Below are 20,262 nucleotides of genomic sequence, written 5' to 3'. Positions count from 1 at the left end.
TCAGACAAAAAAAAAAGGTTTTCAAAAGACACTAGTGTTATTATGTGTAGGTATACATTTTATACTCAACCTCAGAAAACGGATGAGTCTATGGATGACTTTGTCTCACGCCTGACACAACTTTCCACCAAATGTCAGTTTGGGAGCATGACGGACGGGATGATAAGGGATCAACTTATAGTTCAGTGCAAAAGCAAGAAAATACAGGAACGTCTATGGGCAACGAAGAATCCTTCTCTTAAGAGATGCAATTGAAATTGTGAAGGTAGTCGAGCAATCAGAGTACTATATCAAAGAGATGGGGAAGAGAGACAGGTGTAACAACGATGTCACGTTTGTCAAAAAATAAAAAATGTCACTTGAGGGAGGATAGCCTAGTAATCGTGACAAATCAGTGCGCAACCACAAGTTTAACTCTAAGCTGTGTTTCAGGTGCGGCAGCACTACGCACAGCGCAGACTTCAAAGGTTGTAATGCTTGGGGAAAGAAATGTAGGAAGAAGGCAGAATACTGTGCATACAAAAAAAAAACGACGTGGGAATATATTCTCGACCCAAAGCAAAGTTCATTGTTAATGGTAGAATGGTCCAACATATGGTGGACTCAGGATCTTTATATACCATTATTCCTAAAAGTATGATGAGTCGAGAGTGGCCTGGTGTTACCTTACTGTCTAAGGACATCAATCCTGGTGGTTACCAAAGGGAGCAAATTGACATTATTGGCTACATGTTGGCGAAGATAACTTTTCAAGACAGATCGTTTGAAGGCAAAGTGTATGTAGCTGAGTCTGGGCCACCCATTCTGGGGTGGCAACACCAGTATGATCTTCACATTGTGATCAACCCGAGAACCCCATCTCAAGTTATGGTGGTGGAGGATATGTCCATTGAGGATATTATTAAAGGGGTGAGTGAAGTTTTTCGGAACATCGAAAGGTCATGTACACAAAATTGTGCTAAAAGAGAATGCAGTCCATGTACAGCATGCTTTAAGAAAAATTCCCATAACAGTTAGAGGTGAGGTAAAGCACCTGATTGATGACATGATTTCCTTGGGCATTATTGAGCCTGTAGAGAGCTCTGAATGGATTTCTCCGGTGGTCATTACCAAAAAAACAGATGGAAGTCTGAGATTTTGTGTAGACTTACACAGTGTGAATCACAACATTGTAGTAGACACTTTTCCTCTACCGAATATCAACGAAATGTTGCTGTTGCTGAAAGGGAGGTGTTTTTTCAGCAAACTTGACCTTAAGAGCGCATATCATCAAATTAAGTTGCATCAGGATTTAAAAAAACGTACAGCCTTTATAACATCGGAGGGGACTTTCTAATTTAACAGGATGCCTTTTGGATTGTCCACAGCTGCATGTGTATTCCAGAGGATGATGTCATTTGTTTTTAGAGGGGTGGAAAATGTTATATTCTTTCAAGACGATATTCTTGTTTTTGGTGAAACAATACATAGCCATGATGTCGTATTCAAATGTGTGTTTGACAAACTTAAGACTGCAGGGCGAACTCTCAGGAAAGAGAAATGTAAGTTTTTGGTGGAAGAGGTTGAATATTTGGGACATACACTCTCTAAGGAGGGTGTGAGACCAAAAAAAGATTTACTAACAGCCATCAGAGATGCTCCTCCACCAAATGTCAAAGATCAGTTGAGGTCATTTATGGGCCTCATAGAGTACTATTCGAAATGTATTCAGAATTTAGCAGATAAAACTGAAAATCTGAAGAAATTACTAAAGAAAAACATGAGTTTTGTTTGGGGTGATGAACATGATTGGTGTTTCAATGCTATCAAAGAAGAATTGTATAATGCTGGTGTGCTATTACCATTTGATGTGAACCGTAGGTCTGTTATCAAGGTGGATGCTAGTGCTGAGGGTTTAGGTGCTGTATTATCCCAGCATCATACTGGAGGAGAAAGGACAGTAACGTTTACATCAAGAACTCTCTCTCCTAGTGAAAGGAATTATTCTGTTATTGAGAGGGAGGCCTTGGCAGCTGCTGGGCGTTAGAGTACTTTCACACCTTCATTTGGGGAACAACAATTGTCCTACATACAGATCATAAACCATTAGTTAAGGTGTTAGCACCTGATGGTGCTGGAAAAGGTTCTGCTAGGCTTGCTAGATTGGCCTCAAGGTTGCAAGAATACATGTATGTGGTGGAACACATTTCAGGTTGGCGTAATGTACACGTTGATTGTTTGTCTCGTTTGCCAGTTCAGGATTTGTTTTTGATGGATTTGGAGAATGAGGGAGTGGATGTTGTTGTAGCAAGTGTTGAAGATGTTTATGAAAGTATACGAGGAGCCATTTCTAAGGATAAGTGGTTGTCAAGTTTGAGGGATGATGTTGTGTTGGGTGAGGTGATCGGTTTGGTGAAGTGCGGTGCCAAGAGGGAGAGTTGTGTGAGTATATCTACGCGGCTGTATTTGAAGGGATTGGATGAGTTGACTGTGTGAAGATGAGGTGTTGATGAGAGGTGACAAATGTATTCCTCCTTCGTGTTTGCGTTTTGATTTGTTCAGGTTGACGCATGAGGGACATTTGGGTCAGACATTGATTAAAAAAATGTTAAGAGAACATTTTTGGTGGCCAGGCATGGATGGTGACGTGGAAGTGTGAGTGGAGAAGTGCGTTGTGTGCAAGGACAGTGAGAAAAGGTTGAAGGTTGCCAGCCAATCCTTTGGTGGTGTTATAGAAAATCCAGGTAGGGTGTGGCATAGTGTGTGTGTTGATTTTATAGGACCGTTGACGCATGTGAGTGGCCATTGAGGTTTGCCATGGTTTTGGTGGATGTTCATTCCAAATGGTTGGTTGTGAAATTTAAGAAGGAGATTACCACAAGATCTACTATTAAAGTTTTGGAAGCGATTTTTAGAGAATAGGGTTATCCTCACAAGATTATCACAGATAATGGTACTCATTTGGTCTCAACAGAAATGAAGGATTTCCTGGTAAGGGCAGGAATCAAGCACTCTCGCACAAGTTTGTACAATCCCTGGGCCAATGGCATTGTAGAGAGGGTTAATCGTTTGGTGAAGATGGTCATTCAAATGGTGTTGGTTAGTGGTAACAGTATTGAATCAATGGTATCGGACATGGTTTGAGCATATCGCACAACAAGGAACAGTGTGACGGGTGAAGTCCCTTTTGAAATGATGAGAGGATGAAGTGCTGGTACAAAAATATTTCTGGCATGGATGAGAACGATGTTGGATAATTGTCTGGTTGATGGAAATGCTAGTGATAAGAATTGGGACGTTGAGAGGAAGTATGACGAAAGCAACTGTGGTTGGTCTTGTGTGAGTGGTGCTAACAGGATCTGTAAAGGTGATTGGCTAAAAGTTTAAGCCAAAGTGGGTATGTGGAAGAAATGTGGAAGAAATTTCAGGGTCCCATCAAAGTGAGAGAGGTGCATCGTTTTTTTGTAATTCTGGATAATGTGAGAGGTGGAATTTGAGGAAGGTGGCTAAATATGGTGATGCAAATTCTGTACAGGTGGGAGAGAAGGATAGTTATGCAAATGTTCAGAGTGGTAATGATTAGTATGGCTGCAGTAGTTATATGTTGATGGATGATGAGTGGTTGACTCATAAAAATGTTGATAGTAGTGGTGCTGAAGGGAATGGTGACCGTGTAAAAGAGAGAGAGAAGGGAGAGTGTACACTATTGCGATGAACTCAAAGGAATCACAGAACCCCTGTTTATTTGAATTACTATGTAAGGTAATCCTGTTTTACATGTCAGTGCTTTAGGGTTTGTTAGTGCTAAATTTCTTTTGTTCAACCTTCATTATTTAGTGTTTTTTTTTTTTTCCCGGGGTGTTGTTTTCTTTTCTGTTGTTGTTTAAAGGGTAAAGATGTGTTGTAATGGTTTCTACTGCCGAATGTGAAATTCAGAGTGTCGGTGGGCACGGTTTTCTTTTTCCAGACAGTTGCTCGACTGGCTGGTGAAGGGAAGCTGCACGTATCCGTATCTCCAGCAATAAAGTTTTGTTCTTCACATTTCACATACGTGAACCATGCCAACTGTAAAGATGAGACAAAACTCAGAAAGCAGCAAAGCTCTGACATCCGAGATAATGAGCCAGCGCGGTAGTGGGCAATGGAGGCCAGTAAGGACAGGGCTCAGAAAGCCAATATCGCAATGCTTGTAAGCAAAAACAGTTGCAGGGACAGGAGAGAGGGATGCACAGCCCTCATCGGTCATTTAAATTGACTGTCACTTTAGACATCGACTGAGTATGGTTCAGAATTGCTTCCAGAGTCTGGTTGGGGTCGAGCTTACTCTGCCTCTGTTTCAATCTCTCTCTGGCTTTTAACCACGTCCATGTTATACCTGTCACTGTCATTGGTTCGTGGGCTTGCCTTTTAAAATCCACTTGATTTAATTAGTGAGAGGGATGCATACGTCATGCCTTTTCCGGTGTTTAGCCCTCCTCGAGCGCACCGGTAAACGACTGAAAACATACGAGGCTCCATGTTTTCCATATGGTTTCTGGACGACGTTTTCTTTTTATTTCGTAGGAAGTGTCATCTCGCTGGGCAGTAGTTAAGCGGTATGCATGACATCGACCCTTTTACATGGATAGTTGCACTTTTGCCGGTTAAATGGATAATTGCACTTTTGATACGTTTGTCTACGAGCGAACTTCTGTTTCCTTTTCTGTGTCTCCTTCACGCTTCATGGTGGCCGTGGGCTCGCTTATGTGAAACTGTTTTACTTTTCATTTTCAGTTTATGTGGCAAGAAACGTCCGGTTAGGAGTTTACAATGCTAATAGCTGTAACTCAAGCAAATGTGAGACCCATTGCATTGCAAATGCTTGTTAGCTTAGTGCAGCCTCATTTGTCACCTGATATAACCTTCATCCAGGAACAAAGGATCTGCTGAGACCTGGTGTTGACTGACATCTAATCATCCTATAAACCTTCACTGCTAGAACCTCTCCTCTGAGATGTTTAGCTGGTGGTATCATGAGGCATGCTCCCTACCACACATTCCTCCCAGGGCTTGGAGGCAGAGCTGTGGGTTTTATGATTGTAGCTGGTGCTGTCCAACAGGGATTTGGACTACAGAGGCAGGCAGACACCCCCCTGACTATGGTGAGGTCTCCCTTAAATCACATTTCAACTAAACAAAACCTCCCTCTCATTTGAACAGCCTGAGAACAAGAATCAGCCCTCTTATGAGTGACCCTTAGGGTACTGCGACATGACTGTATTATCTGTGACATTTTCTTACATGCAGTAAGCGTTGCCCATTTACCAGGTCAGTTATGTCAACCAGGATTCCAAATCAGCACAAAAAAGACCCTGTCATAAAAACAATTCAGCCCTGTCATAAGCAGGGGCAAAATAAACTGGGAAAACAAGTGCCATTAGGGTTGCAGTGTCTGTCTCGCCCTTCATAAGGGAGAACGACTGTACCCTGAGTACTGCAGAGGACTGGAAGCCATCTCATTTAACTTCCTCTAAGTCATCCTGGACTCCCTCAGGCCCTCCCTCTATGTGGTCCACTATTGCCACAAACCTGAGGGCCTTGTGTAGTGTTCCTGCAGGAAACCTGACTCCTCATTGGTCCATAGCATGCCGGTCTCCTTTTATGGTGTGGCACAATTCAGGAGGCAAGAGGCTGAACAGTAAATGATGCACACAAACTCTTTCCACTGGCAAGCAACATGCTCACTGTTGTGGTACACTCTCTATCTAACTGTTCTCCTGGGAAGTGCAGAAGTGCTCCAAGTCACAGTGAGAACAGTCGCTTCTGGGCTGCCCTAAGCCTTGAAAAAGTAACTCTCGAAACCAAGGTTCACCTAACCAGAGAGAAACTGAAGAGATGGGACCATTGCTTCAGCTAACACTGGCAGAATATCACAAAGGACAACATGAAATAGCAAAACAATGACAAAGTAGAATCCTGGCAAAAAAATAAGGACATACACTTGCAGAAAGATTGCTTTACTTCACATGGAATGCTTACTATGTGGGGCTGTGCAGCTGCTCTCTGGGAAAGGATGGTTAGTTGGGCAGGAGAGCAACGAATGAGCATATGTAGGAAAGTGGAGTATCATATGGTGTGGGGGGTTATTCCCCCTTTACAAAGGTGGAACAATTTATTTTTCTCAAGAAGCTGCCACAGTCTTAGAACTGTCACATGTCTATCTGGAAAACATCTTTAGATTACATGAAGCCATACTTACCATAGTCATGGACAGAGAGGCTGAGCTGGTGGCACAATTTTTGGAAGGAATTGACAAATATGTACTATTTATATCAAATTTACAAGCTACCATCCACAGACTGATAGTCCAATGGAGAGGCTGCAGAAGGCAAGTGAACAGTATTTGAGATGTTTCCTTGTATACTATCTAGTAGAATGGAGTAGACTGTTTATACCAACTCTGTACACTCTTCCACTGGTATATTTCCATTCTCCTACACTTATGGATTTCCTTCACACATTCTTTGTCATTGTGTTACACCTTCACAGGCTGCTTAAGTAGGGCAGGTCTTGCATAACATCAGACAAATATGACAAACTCTTTACAAATATTTAGTAGCAAATAAGACAGCTTATAAGAAGTCTGCAGACAAACATAGCCAAGCACATCCATAATTGAAGAAGAGTGATCAAGTCTGGCTCTCTACAATTTGTTATTCCTTTCTCACATGCATTCCAAGTTCTCTCCCAGATTTGTGGGTTCATATCAGATTGAGGAGTCAAGTTCAATTTACCAGAGAAATTGAGACTGGATCCTATGATCCATGTTTCATGGGTAAAACCTGTGGGAGATGTGAGAGAAAGCCCACCTCCTCCTGCTATTATTGATGGATCTCTTCAGTATGAAGGTGAGTGCCTAGTGGACTCCCGAAACCAACATGGTCAGCTCCTATACAATAATGATATTTCTAAATATTCCAGGGAACACACTTCCATGGGTGTTGGGGCTGGAGGGTGATTATCCAGGGGTGTACTGTCAGGATTAGACAGTAGAAAATGCTGAAATCCAGAAAAAGATTCAAGAGACCTTGTGTAGAAAGGTTCAGAGACTGGGAAGGATGGACTCGTGCATATCACACGTCATAAGGATGATCAGAAATAGAGGCTTTAAGTTGGTTGGAAGCAGTGAAGAATGGGTTTAAAGATTTTAGTAATGAGCACCAGACTAGCTAACCCATGAACCTATAGCCACTTCTGGATTCATCTCTACTCTTCCAGGGCTTAGTAGATAGTGCAGTACTTAAGGTCTGTGCAAGAAGTCCTTAGTAACTTCTCAGAGTAGCTGTATAACTTCACAGTCGCGTACGTCGACACTGCATTTCGTACTTCACGCCTTTCTTGTTTTCTCCATTATCAGTTCTGTCATGGTACTGGTGTTAGGTGGGCATTGCTTGTTTTCCCTTTTCCTGCCTAGCTAGAGTATGAGATCCCATGGCATCCTGGGGTTCGACATCTGTATTCAGGTCACAGAATGTGGTAAGCTAAGCCCCTATGCTTGTTGTGAACCGTTAACCTTTCCATCTGTGTCCTATGTCTCACATTTTTTCCCTGTGGTTTATTTTTTCAAGCTTCATCATACCATCTGTGCCTGCCGCCTACATGCCCATCCTAAGAAGCAGACGTGTCTCTCTCTCTCTCTCGTTCCATGTTTTTACTTCACTCTCTGCTTTTGTTGCATTGTGTCCAACCAATGAATGGAGAGAGAGCAGGAGGGGAGGGATCCTTCTTGGTTTTACAGTCAGACTCTCTAAGCTGACAATTATGAGGTCATCTCTAGAGTGAAAAGTGGCCATTATGTGCTTCTTTCAGATGTGAACATGGACATAAGATTGCAACAAAGTGACTATCTAACACTGCAGTGGAGGCACTGGCGGGCGAAAGTAGTAAGCACTGTAAAATACGCTGCAACCAATGAAATTCTTAGTTAAATAAATCGATTGATCTGATGCCCAGTACTGTAACTAAAAATAAAGTTATACAATGAATACAAGAATGAGTGCATCAGGCTTCGAAAAGGTGATAAATGTAAGAGTAGATTACCAGACAGTACAATTCAGTAATGCGGGTGGAATAGTACAGACAGAGGTGAGAAACTATGATAGAGGCTAGAAAGCACTATAGAAGGAATGCAGGATATAGCATTTTAAGCCTCTATTTTTACCTTCTGTCTACCCAGATGCAGGGACTTGCTGTTATCCTAAAGAGTATAATAGCAAGGTAATGCTTCTTACCCGGGCAAAGACATTTATTGAAATTATTATTTTCATTTAAAGCAAATAGTCCCTTTTTTAATGCAAATTTTAAATATACATCGGTGCATTCGAACTACACATAAATTGCAACAATTTTCAATAAAATGTTAGTATTTCACTTACAAAGCAAGAACATCTAGAACAGCTGCGGACGCCACTGTAATTTATTCTCAGTCCAAACCTCTTCTTTAAAGCCTGTCTCCCCAGGCCCAGGTACAGACACACAGATGGTTACTGGGAGGTTGTGATGCAGCACAGACACTGAAGGGTGTGAAAAATAAAGATAGACGAAGACGCATCCCTTCTGTACCCCTAGCATCCACGCTCCTGACCCCACAGGACCCTGCCCAACACTTCAGCCCATGGACATGTCCTCTTCGAGGTCATGTTCCTCTTTACTGGCTTGCACTGGTTGCTTTTAAAGCTCTGGCTAAGGACAGCATTATTATTTGGCCAGCCACTCATAGCCTTGGGTTGCTGTGTCATCACATGTTGTTCAGCCCACATTCATCATCCATTGGTTGACTGTCATTCATGGCACATACAGTTTCAGCATTGTACTGGCACAGGGCAATTTCTCTTCGGCTGCTGCTGTTAAATGAGTGTGTCTACGGAGGGGTGCACTGATAGCTCCTTTTGTGTAACAAGGTGTGAGCCTGGTCCCAAAAGCTGAGAAGGTAGACAGTGCAGTCAGTGAGAGGGACTATTCCAGGAAATATGCACACATGTAGGGATGTGTGAGCGCTTCATACAATACATGCCTCGCTTGCGAGCTGTTGACAGGGAGGAAATGTACATAAACAAATATGGCATTAGAAACAACCACTGTCGGGCTGTATTGGTTGCTCTCAGTGTCTGGGTCCATGGCATCTTTCACCTGAACTGATTCCAACTTGTCTCCTGGGCATGGCGTGGCTATTGCGGCTAGAAAGCAATGAAAGTGCACGAGTCTCGCTCACACACTTGTTGGTTTGAGGAGAGGTGTAGTGTATGAAATATTAAACAAGCACTGTCAAAGTCAAAAGATGTAACATTGTCAAGCTGGTACTTTATTTTTTATTGGAAGCTTATGCCACAAAAAATACTTAAAAAACACCTTTTATTGATGTGGCAGTTTTACTAGGGAAGTTTTGTCCATTAACAAGCCTTTGAGTTGCGCCATGCATGTTATTAATATTATTTGTGAAGGGGACAAAAAAGGCCTAACCAAGCACTAGAATCGCTACAAAGTTACAGTGTCACACTCACACTTTATTATAGCATCTTCAAAAAGTAGGAGGTATAAAAACATCATCTACCTAAGTGCATAAAAAATAAATAGCAGCTATTTAAAATTAAGATTAAATAAATAAATATACTTAAGATGCGCATATTGAGGCTACTTTGTTACTGAGGAGAAAGAAAGTATTTCAGGCAGATGTGAACAAGGTGGACAGGCTTTCTTAAAGTCACTCAAAATGCAAGGAGCCAATGGGAAAAGTGGGCTGACCTATTTGGGAGGAGGAGGGGCAGCTAAGCATGGTAGGCGTACTTCAAACAACTTTTCCAACTCCACTTTTGTAAGCTATAGAACAGCTCCAAAGGTCCTCATGAGCAGCCACAGTGCAAGACTGTTATTACAAAGAGAAATGTGGACTGGTATTCGACAAGAAGAGCTGCTGTCAGCAAGTTCTTGGAGCCGAGGTAGGTAATGAAGGATGCCACCCCAGTCCGCCATAGTGGACTGCAGACTACCCCCTGAGGCATTGTACTACGGTGCATTGAATTGGACAGGGAATGCAATGCAATTGCAATGGCAAGCCCTCATCCGCTGACCGGCTAGCTGAAACCCATCATGCAGTTATATCATTAACAACTGGCTTTTCTGCCACAAAATGGATGAAAAAGTTGCAGAGGTGTTTGACCTCTTTCTTAGGTCTGGTCAGAGACTGGTTTAGCTGCATCAGTCAGCTCCTATGTTCTATACAGTACAGAGAGAGGGCCATACTGTGTACTTAATTTGAGCGGGTGGTTGCCAGTGGGGGTACCAGATTATTTTTTTTTGGGACTGGCACTTATTTCTCCACATCATACATTTCAATGCACTATACGTTTTTATATTAATGGTAGCAAATTTACTTGTTTAACTACTAAACACCTCAAGGCATGGTCATGTGCCAAAAATACCCTGGAAATCTGACAGCTGATGCTAGAAGCCTCCTGCACATTACCTTGCTGGACGACTCAATCAAACTGTATGGCAGAGATGTCATTAACCAGCTGTATCCTTGAATGGATGAGCATTGACAAAACCTTCTTGTAAGAAGTCCAAGGGTTTGGGTCTGATGAAGGCATATTGGGCTTCTAGTTTGTCCCATTAGAATTTACATTGACTGATGCAAGAGTCTACAATTCCCTGCCTGATTTTCCCTGACCTGATGCCTGTGTTTGGTTATTACAAGGTGGAATTGTGGTCTTGTCTAGGGGGAACAATGAACTTGTCTTACTGGAATTAAAGGGTCTCGTTTATATGGTAGTTCTTTATGAGAATCTATTTTTCATTGCACTTTGTTAAATTGCATTTTATAAGGTACTTAATTTGCCTACAAGGTCTTTAAAACTGTTGGAGCTAAAATAGATATTGGGGGAATAAAAACAGGGAGATCAGGGCAAAATGTACAAATGCCGATAAGAAATATTTGGAGGAGAACAGGTGGACAAAGTAACAGTTCATAAATGTTTGCTTGAAGAGACAAATTGATAGAATAATTTGAGCCTCAGGAAGACCCCACTTCTTCTTTTGAAGGCTAAATGGGAATATTCCAGCTTGTATGCTGGCACCAACTCTCTTTAAGTTACATAAGACTAGGTCGTCTGGTCTTCTTGTGACAAGATATTGGGTCTTGGCACCAAAAAGAAGTGGTCAAACTGATAACAAGCAAAAACCAACCATATGTACAAGGAAAAGGTGTGCCAAATGGGTAGCCAATCACATTTGACCAGTCACTTAGGATTGTGGGACAGATGTGGCAAAATACTTCACCAATTCACTGATCTCTGTTTGTAAAAGTCACAAACAATAATCTCAGCCAGGATTCCAACACACTGGAGACAAAGAAGCTAAAAAAAAAAAGAAATAAACAAGTCAAAAAGGCAATACGAGCTTCTTTATCTATGCACCCCAGATGTGAAATAACATCTTGAGATCCATCAGGGACTGCCCAACCCTGGCAGGTCCCTGGCCTAGCTCTCCACATGCTGCTGCATCACCGTTGCTCCTGTCTTCTCCTTGCCTTTGCCCCAGTTTGTTGTGTGCCTTCTCCTTGCTTTTCCCTCGTTCTCACTGTTTTCTCCTTGCTTTTCCCCATTATTTGTGTGCCTTCTCCTTTCTTTTTCCTCGTTTTCACTGCTCTCTCCTTGGTTTTTCCTTCGTTTCTCATTGCTTTCTCCTTGTGTTTCCCCTGATTTTTGTGCAGCTTCTCCATGCAACACTGGCCATCACCTCACCTCCAGAATTCCGAAGGGCCCTCAAGACCTGGCTGTTCGAATGAGCCTCCGGGACCTGTAAGCGCCTGCAAACCGCATCAGGTAATAAGCAGTGCTTTACAAATCCAGATTGATTATGGTGGTGATGATAATGAGCCCTGCTTCAAGTTAGGAAAATGCTAAAGGCAACCTTTTTATAGAACACTACATCATACTTCAAACCAGCAAGCCTTCCACTAATTTGTTGACTGTGTCTGCCTCGGATGCTGTACAGTACTCTGCTGCCTTTGGGCTATGTTTGTACATACATACAAATAAATAGCATATATTTCTAGGAGTTCTTCTGTAAAAAGTCCACTCATGGTGATTTTCCAGTAAGATCTGGCCTCCATTAGAAGCTAACTGAATGACTGCAGAGTAACTGTAATATGATCCATCATTTGGGCCACCCAGTACTACAGTTCAGTGAAGTGTAATCCAGCTTCAAATGTAACCATCAAAGTGGCTTTGCTTGCCTTTGTCTCCGACAATTATGGACAGAACAAGGTGGGGTACAGCTGATCAGAAGTCCATGGCTAGGATAACTCTCCTGAGCCTTCTTAAAGGAGATGAAGAAAGGAGGAACATTCATAAAACTGTTTTATGTTTTCATATATGATTAAGAAATCATAATGCCCATAGTTCCAGGGAGCACGACAAGTAGCTTCCATACACATTGGAGATGGAGCAAAAGTTTAACCTGATCAACCCCACTGGTGACAGAAACCACTGACCACTACCACGCTCAGTCTATTGGCAATATGACCCAACCTAACATCAGAAGCTCTCACCTGTCTCAAGAAAGTTTAACAGCACAATATGAGCAATGTTGTCAAAAGCTGCTGAGAGACCTAAGCATAGTGAAGAGTAGGATATTCTATATCTGAGCTGCAGAAGGGATCATCAGAAATCTTGAGGTGGGTATATGACTCCTACAACCTAGTCAAACCCTGCACCGGTGGTTGTCCAACAGATTGTTCCGCATTATCTATAACTGTCTATCTGTGGCAAGTTGTAAATCTACACAAGGCAACACTCCACAGCCTTACTCAAAATGATAGGTCAGTAATTGGTCTGACAGTGATGAAAACTAAGATCATTTTTTAAAGATCAGTAATAACTCTGTACTTCAGTGTGTCAGTGGGAATGCTCACTGCACACAGAAACTAAACAAATGACACCAGAAAGGTATAACATGACCTAGAATATGATCATTTTATATAGGATGCGTTTCATTGAGGATTAAATTAGAGTTCAGCCGTGAGAGGACATAGAGCTATGCAGACACCAGTCACTAACCGTTTTGGCAAACGCTCAGACCTTGACGTAAAGGTAAGTTGCCACTACCCTTTCTTACTCGCTTATTTTATGGATAAGGAGGTCACCGTCACAACCTGTACTGAGAAAAATTGAAAAGCTCTCCTAAGTGACTCTTCACCAGTGAAAGTAAAGTTCTTACTTGGATGAAGCCAGAGTTAACCTTCCAAGGGAACTACACAGAGAAGGAATCATGGCAAGAAAAAGGTGTAATACACAGTTGAGCAACTACTTCAGAGAAGTCTACTGAGATTAGTAAAGCAAAATCTAATTTCTTGAAACCAAACAGGAACGTTCTGCCTCTCATGGTAAATCAAGACTTAACGAGAACAAAGTGGCCAAGTTAGGGGGTTCAACTAAAGGCTCCCAGGACAAACATAGTTCTGGGCCTAGGGCTGAGGCTGCATTAAGGCTCTCTCTGTTTCTCTCCTGACATACCAAAGCTTTTTACAACTCACCCTGGGAAATCCTGCAGTTCCACCTAAACCTCAACAAAACCAAACTTAGCATAAGCAACGGATCAGGAGATCCATATCCCTTCATCTTTGTTGAAGAACACCCAGAAAAAATGGCTGCCACTGTCTATTACCAATTTCTTGGGGAAACTATAAATATGCAGTAGAATGCATTGGTTGAATTTCCACAACAATGTCTGCTGGTGAATTCTACTCAGTATTTAAAGTAATTTTCGAAATGTGAAGGGTTTTCAGTTCACTCCAAACACTAAATGAGACTTGCTATCGTTAAGTGTTATTTCATAGGGAAGGGAGCTCTGTTCATACCAGAGCCATGGTGAGCACAAGACTTTTCATCCAACGCAGAAAAGATTTTCAGATAACTTCTGTAGTACAGAAAGACACTAACCTTCTCCTAATGAGGTACATAAAGGGCCATAACAGTGTTTGGGTTACCTTGGCCCGACGCGTGCATTGTTGTAAACTACAAAGTCATTGTTTTGCCATTAATGACTCACAAAAGCCTATTTACAACCAATTTGACATACCTTGTTTTTTAGAAAGATTTTTTTGCTTCATTTTGAGGTGAACAAATATTGTCATGCCTCAAAGGTCAAGATGCAAGTTCGTGGGAGATCAAAGAAAATCAGAAAATAGTAATAACTGTTTATATGTAGCCTGAACCAAACCTGATACCTTCCTTCAGGTCTGAATGCGGACTCTATTCTGTCCCAATATTTGTGAAGGTTTTTTTTTTTAAAGAGAGCTACATTTTTGCCATTTTTAAAAGGTGGTGCTATAATCTTATTGGCTGGGTGATTCATTTCTGATTTATCACAAGGACACTAGTTCTGAAAGTGGTTGCCCTCGATTATTACACACCGAGAAATCTGCTAATGACGGCCAATTATGGTTTAAGCCATGGTTTTGGTACCCGTATTTGGGTAGGGCATGGTGGAGGCAGATATTTTGGTCTAAGAAGCAAAGCTGCAATGTTGGTATTCTTATAGTATAAATACAAGATGCAAAATTAACAAACGTGGTCTCTACAGTGAAATTAATTCCTGTTTGTTTAAGACAACGAGGATCTGATGTACAAACTTGTCCTGTGATTGTAAATCCTCTGATTCACAACAGTTTGAACATCACAAAATATCTTTTTGAATTGTCAAAAAATATTTTGTGACTCAAAAAAAGTCATTCTGACTCTCAAAAGCTTTTTTGTGACCTTTTCAAAGACACAAATAGGAAGGGTCATGAAAGGAGTACCCTTTCCTATTTGCAAAGCAAAATGGGTGTATCCGTAGTGTTTTCGCAGTTAAGGTTGCAAGCCCTTGATCAGTTATCGACCCTCATGTTGGGGTGGTAAGTGATCCACAAAGGGAAATCTGTCCGACTAGGACATCTTCGTAAATGGGAATCATGTCAGGCAGTAACAGCTTCTCTTTTGCATATCAGGTACTAACCAATCTCACTGTTGGTAACTGATCAATGGTTCTCAATTGGGGTCAAGAATAAGTAGGATAAAGGCTACTTTTAGGAAAAAATCAGTTGAGATGCTGACAATGTAAACGGAGGGATGGAGGTCTGCTGTGCCCCGTAGGCCGCAGCCCCCCAATTCACAGCCATTCACAGAGGGCTGCAAGATGCTCAATCCTCAATAATATTTATTATTCAGAACACTTTGGACATTGTAAAATGGACACTTTGAAACTGATTAATACATCAGTAGCATTGCAAATTTAAGGCCAGTTCCCAAACCAGCCAATGTGCAGTTTGGACATTGATGTGGAAACTGCCCTTACCACATCTGGCCAGTTTCTCACAGTTTCAGAGAGGTGTGACTGGACTTACAATGTTTATGATATGTTTCAAAACCATACTGTTTATTACTACCCCCCCCCCCTTTTACGATAGCTGTTATCACTGCTTCAATAATTTCATGCCATGTCCATAAATGTGAGGGCAATCAATAACCCGATCAATGCATCACGCAATTCCCTGGAATACTTATCCATAAAGTGGTCATAGACTTGAACCTGGCACTGGGCTATTCAAGCAGGGGGTTGTCTTGTTCTGCGTTATTCAGTGTTGCCAGGTCCATGGTTCATGCACATCTTCTAGACCGATCTCTCCTGTCTCCATGGCAGCAGACAACCATTTGATTTTGTCCCATAAACTGATGTTCTTGATGATTGGTGGTCTCTCTGGGTGGGTGCAGTCTCGAGGATTGATGTACGATACTGACCAATCACTTATTGGTACTAAATGTATCAACAGGTGACTACTTGGAAAGAGTCCCTGGTTTCATGTGACCTTCCTTGTAACCTTCAGCAAGACCTAGGATGCAGTATATGATTGCTTCAAAGCCGATCCACCATGTCCTGAAGTTCACACTGCTGTCATTCAGCTGTAGCTATTTCTGTGAAGGACATTTTGTTTCTAGTGTAAACTTTGCTGTCAAACCAAAAACCTCCGCTCCCGATCGCAGAGTGCTTTCAAACTGTAGGCACCCGTTCTTCTGTTTTTGGGCTAGTACTTTTTTACCTTCAACTATCAGGGACCTTTTCTCAGACACTAGATCGGGGCTGGTTCTCCAGGAAACATATGTGGGTTCACCAACATATAAGCTTCCATTTCCAAATGCGTGTTTGTCGGGGTGATCAATCTGACCCCCTTTGACGTGGCAAAGCTTGCTTCTGTGGAATGTCAAGAGAGGGTGAGTAATCCTTCTTAGCAGTCACAAGTATTTGGAGCAGTGTAGTCCCTTTCCCAAGGTGGCATATATTAAGTGCCAGAAATTAAAGAGCTGGTTGGGGAATCCAGAGGAAAGGCCGTGCATCTAGAAGGCTTGTTCAAATATGTTCCATATCGAAGGAATAAAACAACATTCAGAAGATTTCATATAGAGGCCTAGACTTGAGGCATAAGGGCTCTTCATTCAAGTCCCACACCACACAGACATCTAGTCAGTTTAACACAAACCAGAGGAATGGGAGTGTGGAGCCCAGCAGGTACCCTGCAACCCTCCTGTTGTCATCTCACAGTACTGCCCTGTTATGTGCACAGTTACTTGCACTGAAATTGTCTGGGGAATAGGGCAATCATTGTTAACCGACAAGACAGGTCCTCCCTGCCGACTTGCTCAGAGTCTCAGCATCCCACTCCAAATGCATGAGTGGACTGCTTCCAGTTGCACCCACAAACGGGTCTCAGAGGTCCTTATCCCAGGGTGATATCTGCAGGAGGTACCAGTCCTCAGGACCAGTGGGCGTGGCTGGCTTCCCAGACCTCCTTCGCACCAGCAAAACTGCAGTGGCCCTCCACTCTCCAAAGTAGGTGTGACCTGCACCACCACAGGCCAGATCTCTCAACTCCGTGGGGAACACTTCAGGTAATGAAGGCGGGTTGGGGCAGTCCTTTTAGCACTCTCTTGAGGCCCCAGAGTGCAGACCAGAGGAAGAGGGTGTGGCCGGCTGGTGGGTCTGGATTCCAGAAAATAAGGACGTATGTGTATTGTGAATAGAGCACAAATAATGCAAACTGCTTCCAGTTTTAGCAAAGATTGTTGAGGGGCTACACTGTTTCTTCACTACATGTGAGTTATAAATGTTTTAATTTAAGATGCAGCAGGACTCGAGCGTTTTAACAGAATGTGATGCCTCATACAAATAACAGTAACATTATGACCAGCCCTCATATGTTGGTGGACATTGGTAAGGAAAAATGGTTGGAACGAAATGAGGAATATGCATTGTTGGGGGTCAAAGAAAGAGCAGCAGGGCACGCACATTAATGTGGAACACAAGAAAAGAGGCAAAAAGGGATCAGAGGTATCTATTTATGTCTACTCTATTAGTAAAATATTTAATTTAGGTTACATGCCGCAAAACTCAGCAGGAGCACAAGAGCAATAATTAGTTTCAAAGAGATATTAGTTACATATGCAGAATAAAAAAGAGGCATGCTTTAAATACAAAGAAAAAGTACCTGAACTGTAAAGATTGCCATAAAAAGTAGGCGAACTATGCACAGAAACAAATTAAAGAACCCAAACTCTGTTAGTTTATGCTCCTATCGAACACTGTGTGGTTGAAAAGGTTTCAAATATATTCCCTTTGACCAATTATATGAACCAAATCTGGACTTTGCTACAACTCATTGCCTCTTAATAGATATTTTTAGCCTGCTGTAATGAAGGATGAAAGCTTAGCCCCAATCCCACTCTATACCCAGGAACTATGGCTGTACATTGTACCTGACATTTCTTATGCATGGTAAAGGATAAATAGTCAAGATGCTAAAGACCTAGGAAGGGTTTTAAAGACTGAATTGTAACATTGTTAATTGACTGTGTCTTTTTGCTCTTTCCTTTCAATTTTCTTCTCTTCTGATGTGACATTCAGAGGCCAATTTCCAACTTACATGTATGAGTAAAACAGTATTCCAGTAGTACCCTTTATACATCATTGCATGCATTTCTGAATTGTTCCCAAATTATCTCAAATATGAATAAAATGTGAATATTTATGTCATAGTCAAAAACAAACAGTACAAATAGAAAGGACTGCGCCTTCTGTGCATTGTTTCTAATGAGGAGATGGATGTTTCAAGATCAATTCACAAAGACATGTAGGCGTATTCAAAAGAGTACTACTTCCAGCTCTTAAAAATGCTTTTGTGAATTAACCCCACTGCCATTCAACATCTGCAGAAGTTGTAGTCAAAGAAAGCATCAGCCATCTTTGATCTATTTAAAAGGACACCTAGTTGTATTTCAAAAGTAACATAAGTACTGCTCCTTCCAAAGAGGCAGTAGAGTAGTGGTAGGAGTAGTAATAATAATAATAACAATAATAATAATAAGAAGAAGAAGAAGAAGAAGAAGAAGAAGAAGAAGAAGAGACCAAAGAAAAACAACAGGAAGAAGAACATAATAAAAATAATAACAATATCAACAATAATAATAACAATAACAACAATAATAACAACAACAATATTAATAATAATAATAATTGTAATAGCAATACAGATAAAGGTAATGCTAAGCACAAAAATAATGCCAGCCTTTCTTAATCAATTCATCGGAATGTAAGAAAGGGAATGGGTGTTTTCTGTTAGGGTTCAAAGTTTATCCTTTGCAGAAGTGCATGGAATGTTATCCCAATTTACTTTTTTCCTTTTACTCTTACTACTGAGTAGTCCAGGGTGAGGCCACCTAATGGGCCTATTCTTCTGACGTCAGCACAATGCCTATAATTCAACAAAAATGATACTAACAGGATAAAGGTTTTCACTTACTGGCTAGGATGACCATGTCCATCCCCCAAAATATACTCATGATCCAGCCCACCATAACGATGGCCGTTAGGCACTGAATGAGTGCGGCGGCAATGTTCAACCAGAACACACAGCACATGTGTCTGTCCGGGAGATCTGTCCGGGCGCCACAGAGTACGGTGAATGCAGACACAAACGTCCCTGGAAAAGAGACAAACAGCCTTTAATGATGAGAAACGGGTAAGCTTCATTTCAGAGTCACTCAACAATGATCTTTTAGAGGATATGATACCATTGATAGCATTAGGAGATCCTGCATCTATTTGATCAATCGTCACTGGCTGGAGGGATGAGCAATGTTCATTGAAGATTTCCTCTTCTCACTCTTCACAAACACAGCTGTCATGATGCCACTCTCCACCTATCCACACACTGCAAGTTGCCGCCCCTCTCACAAATAAGTCTCCATGACAAGCAGCTCACCCCATGTTTGGACTATTGCAATGCAATTTACGCAGGTTGGGCCTAGAATTTCAAAATCCTCTTTAACACGCACATACACACACAACCCCCCCTTCTGAAACAAGAAGGGGGTACCGATAGACATTGCTACCTCAATACACGATAACTAGGAATATCCTATAAGGTCAATTCAGTCAACTCACCACCCTGAATCGCCGAAAGGAATTCTCTGCCCCAGGTAAAAATGCACAAATTAACCCCATTACACCTCCATATTCCCAGAATACATAAGTACTCATGCACAAATATTATACATACAAGTATAGCTCAGGTATTTCAACATATGCTTGTATTTTTTTTTTAAGTGTAATTATATTTTGCACTAAGAACGTGGGAGTATTAGGGATAACAGCAATCTCTCAATAGCAGCCTCGAAACGTGCTAACATGTTGTTTAACAAACAGCCACCCTGGCAAAAGGCAATCAAACCCTGTATTTAAATTAAAATAATTGGTTGAAAAGCAGTGCTTAATTTGCGCTGGTGGTTTCATCGCTCAGCACTGGCACATAATTGTCAACATGGGCACTTACAACAGTCTGCCTCATGGTGGCACTGTTTGTCTGATTTAGAGTGAGCACAGCAACAGCTGTTTAATCATTCAATATACATTAAAAATGACTAATACCTGCCACCCACGCCATACTTATAGTTTGGGGGCCTGGACTAGTTTGAATTGTCACATTTGTAGGTGGTACAAAGTGCAGTGTCCTCAGAACAAGGTTCCTGGCAATTATTATTTGGCAAGCTAAGCATTGATGAAAAGATTTTGATTTCCCTTACCTCTTGTCACCCCAGATATGTGTCAGGGTGTGCCAGGTTATGGGGATGGCAATGCCAGCAAAAGAGGTTCCAGTAGTGTAAACATGGCTACAGGTCCCTCAGAGAACCCATCCTTTTGCTACATACTGACTTT

General features: G+C 41.7%; 1 protein-coding gene across 1 annotated transcript in view; it reads right to left on the bottom strand.

Moving 5' to 3' along the window:
* STUM (stum, mechanosensory transduction mediator homolog) overlaps nucleotides 1-20,262 on the bottom strand; it is a 185,071-nt gene that overhangs the window by 13,450 nt on the left and 151,359 nt on the right. The window contains exon 2 of the mRNA XM_069236521.1: nucleotides 18,848-19,027. Within this exon, the coding sequence (XP_069092622.1) occupies nucleotides 18,848-19,027 (180 nt within the window). The remainder of the gene's footprint in view (nucleotides 1-18,847; nucleotides 19,028-20,262) is intronic.

This window comes from Pleurodeles waltl, chromosome 5 (assembly GCF_031143425.1).
Source record: "Pleurodeles waltl isolate 20211129_DDA chromosome 5, aPleWal1.hap1.20221129, whole genome shotgun sequence".
NCBI lineage: Eukaryota > Metazoa > Chordata > Amphibia > Caudata > Salamandridae > Pleurodeles > Pleurodeles waltl.
The sequence above is the reverse complement of the archived record's forward strand: the minus strand, read 5'-3'. Positions and strand labels throughout refer to the sequence as shown.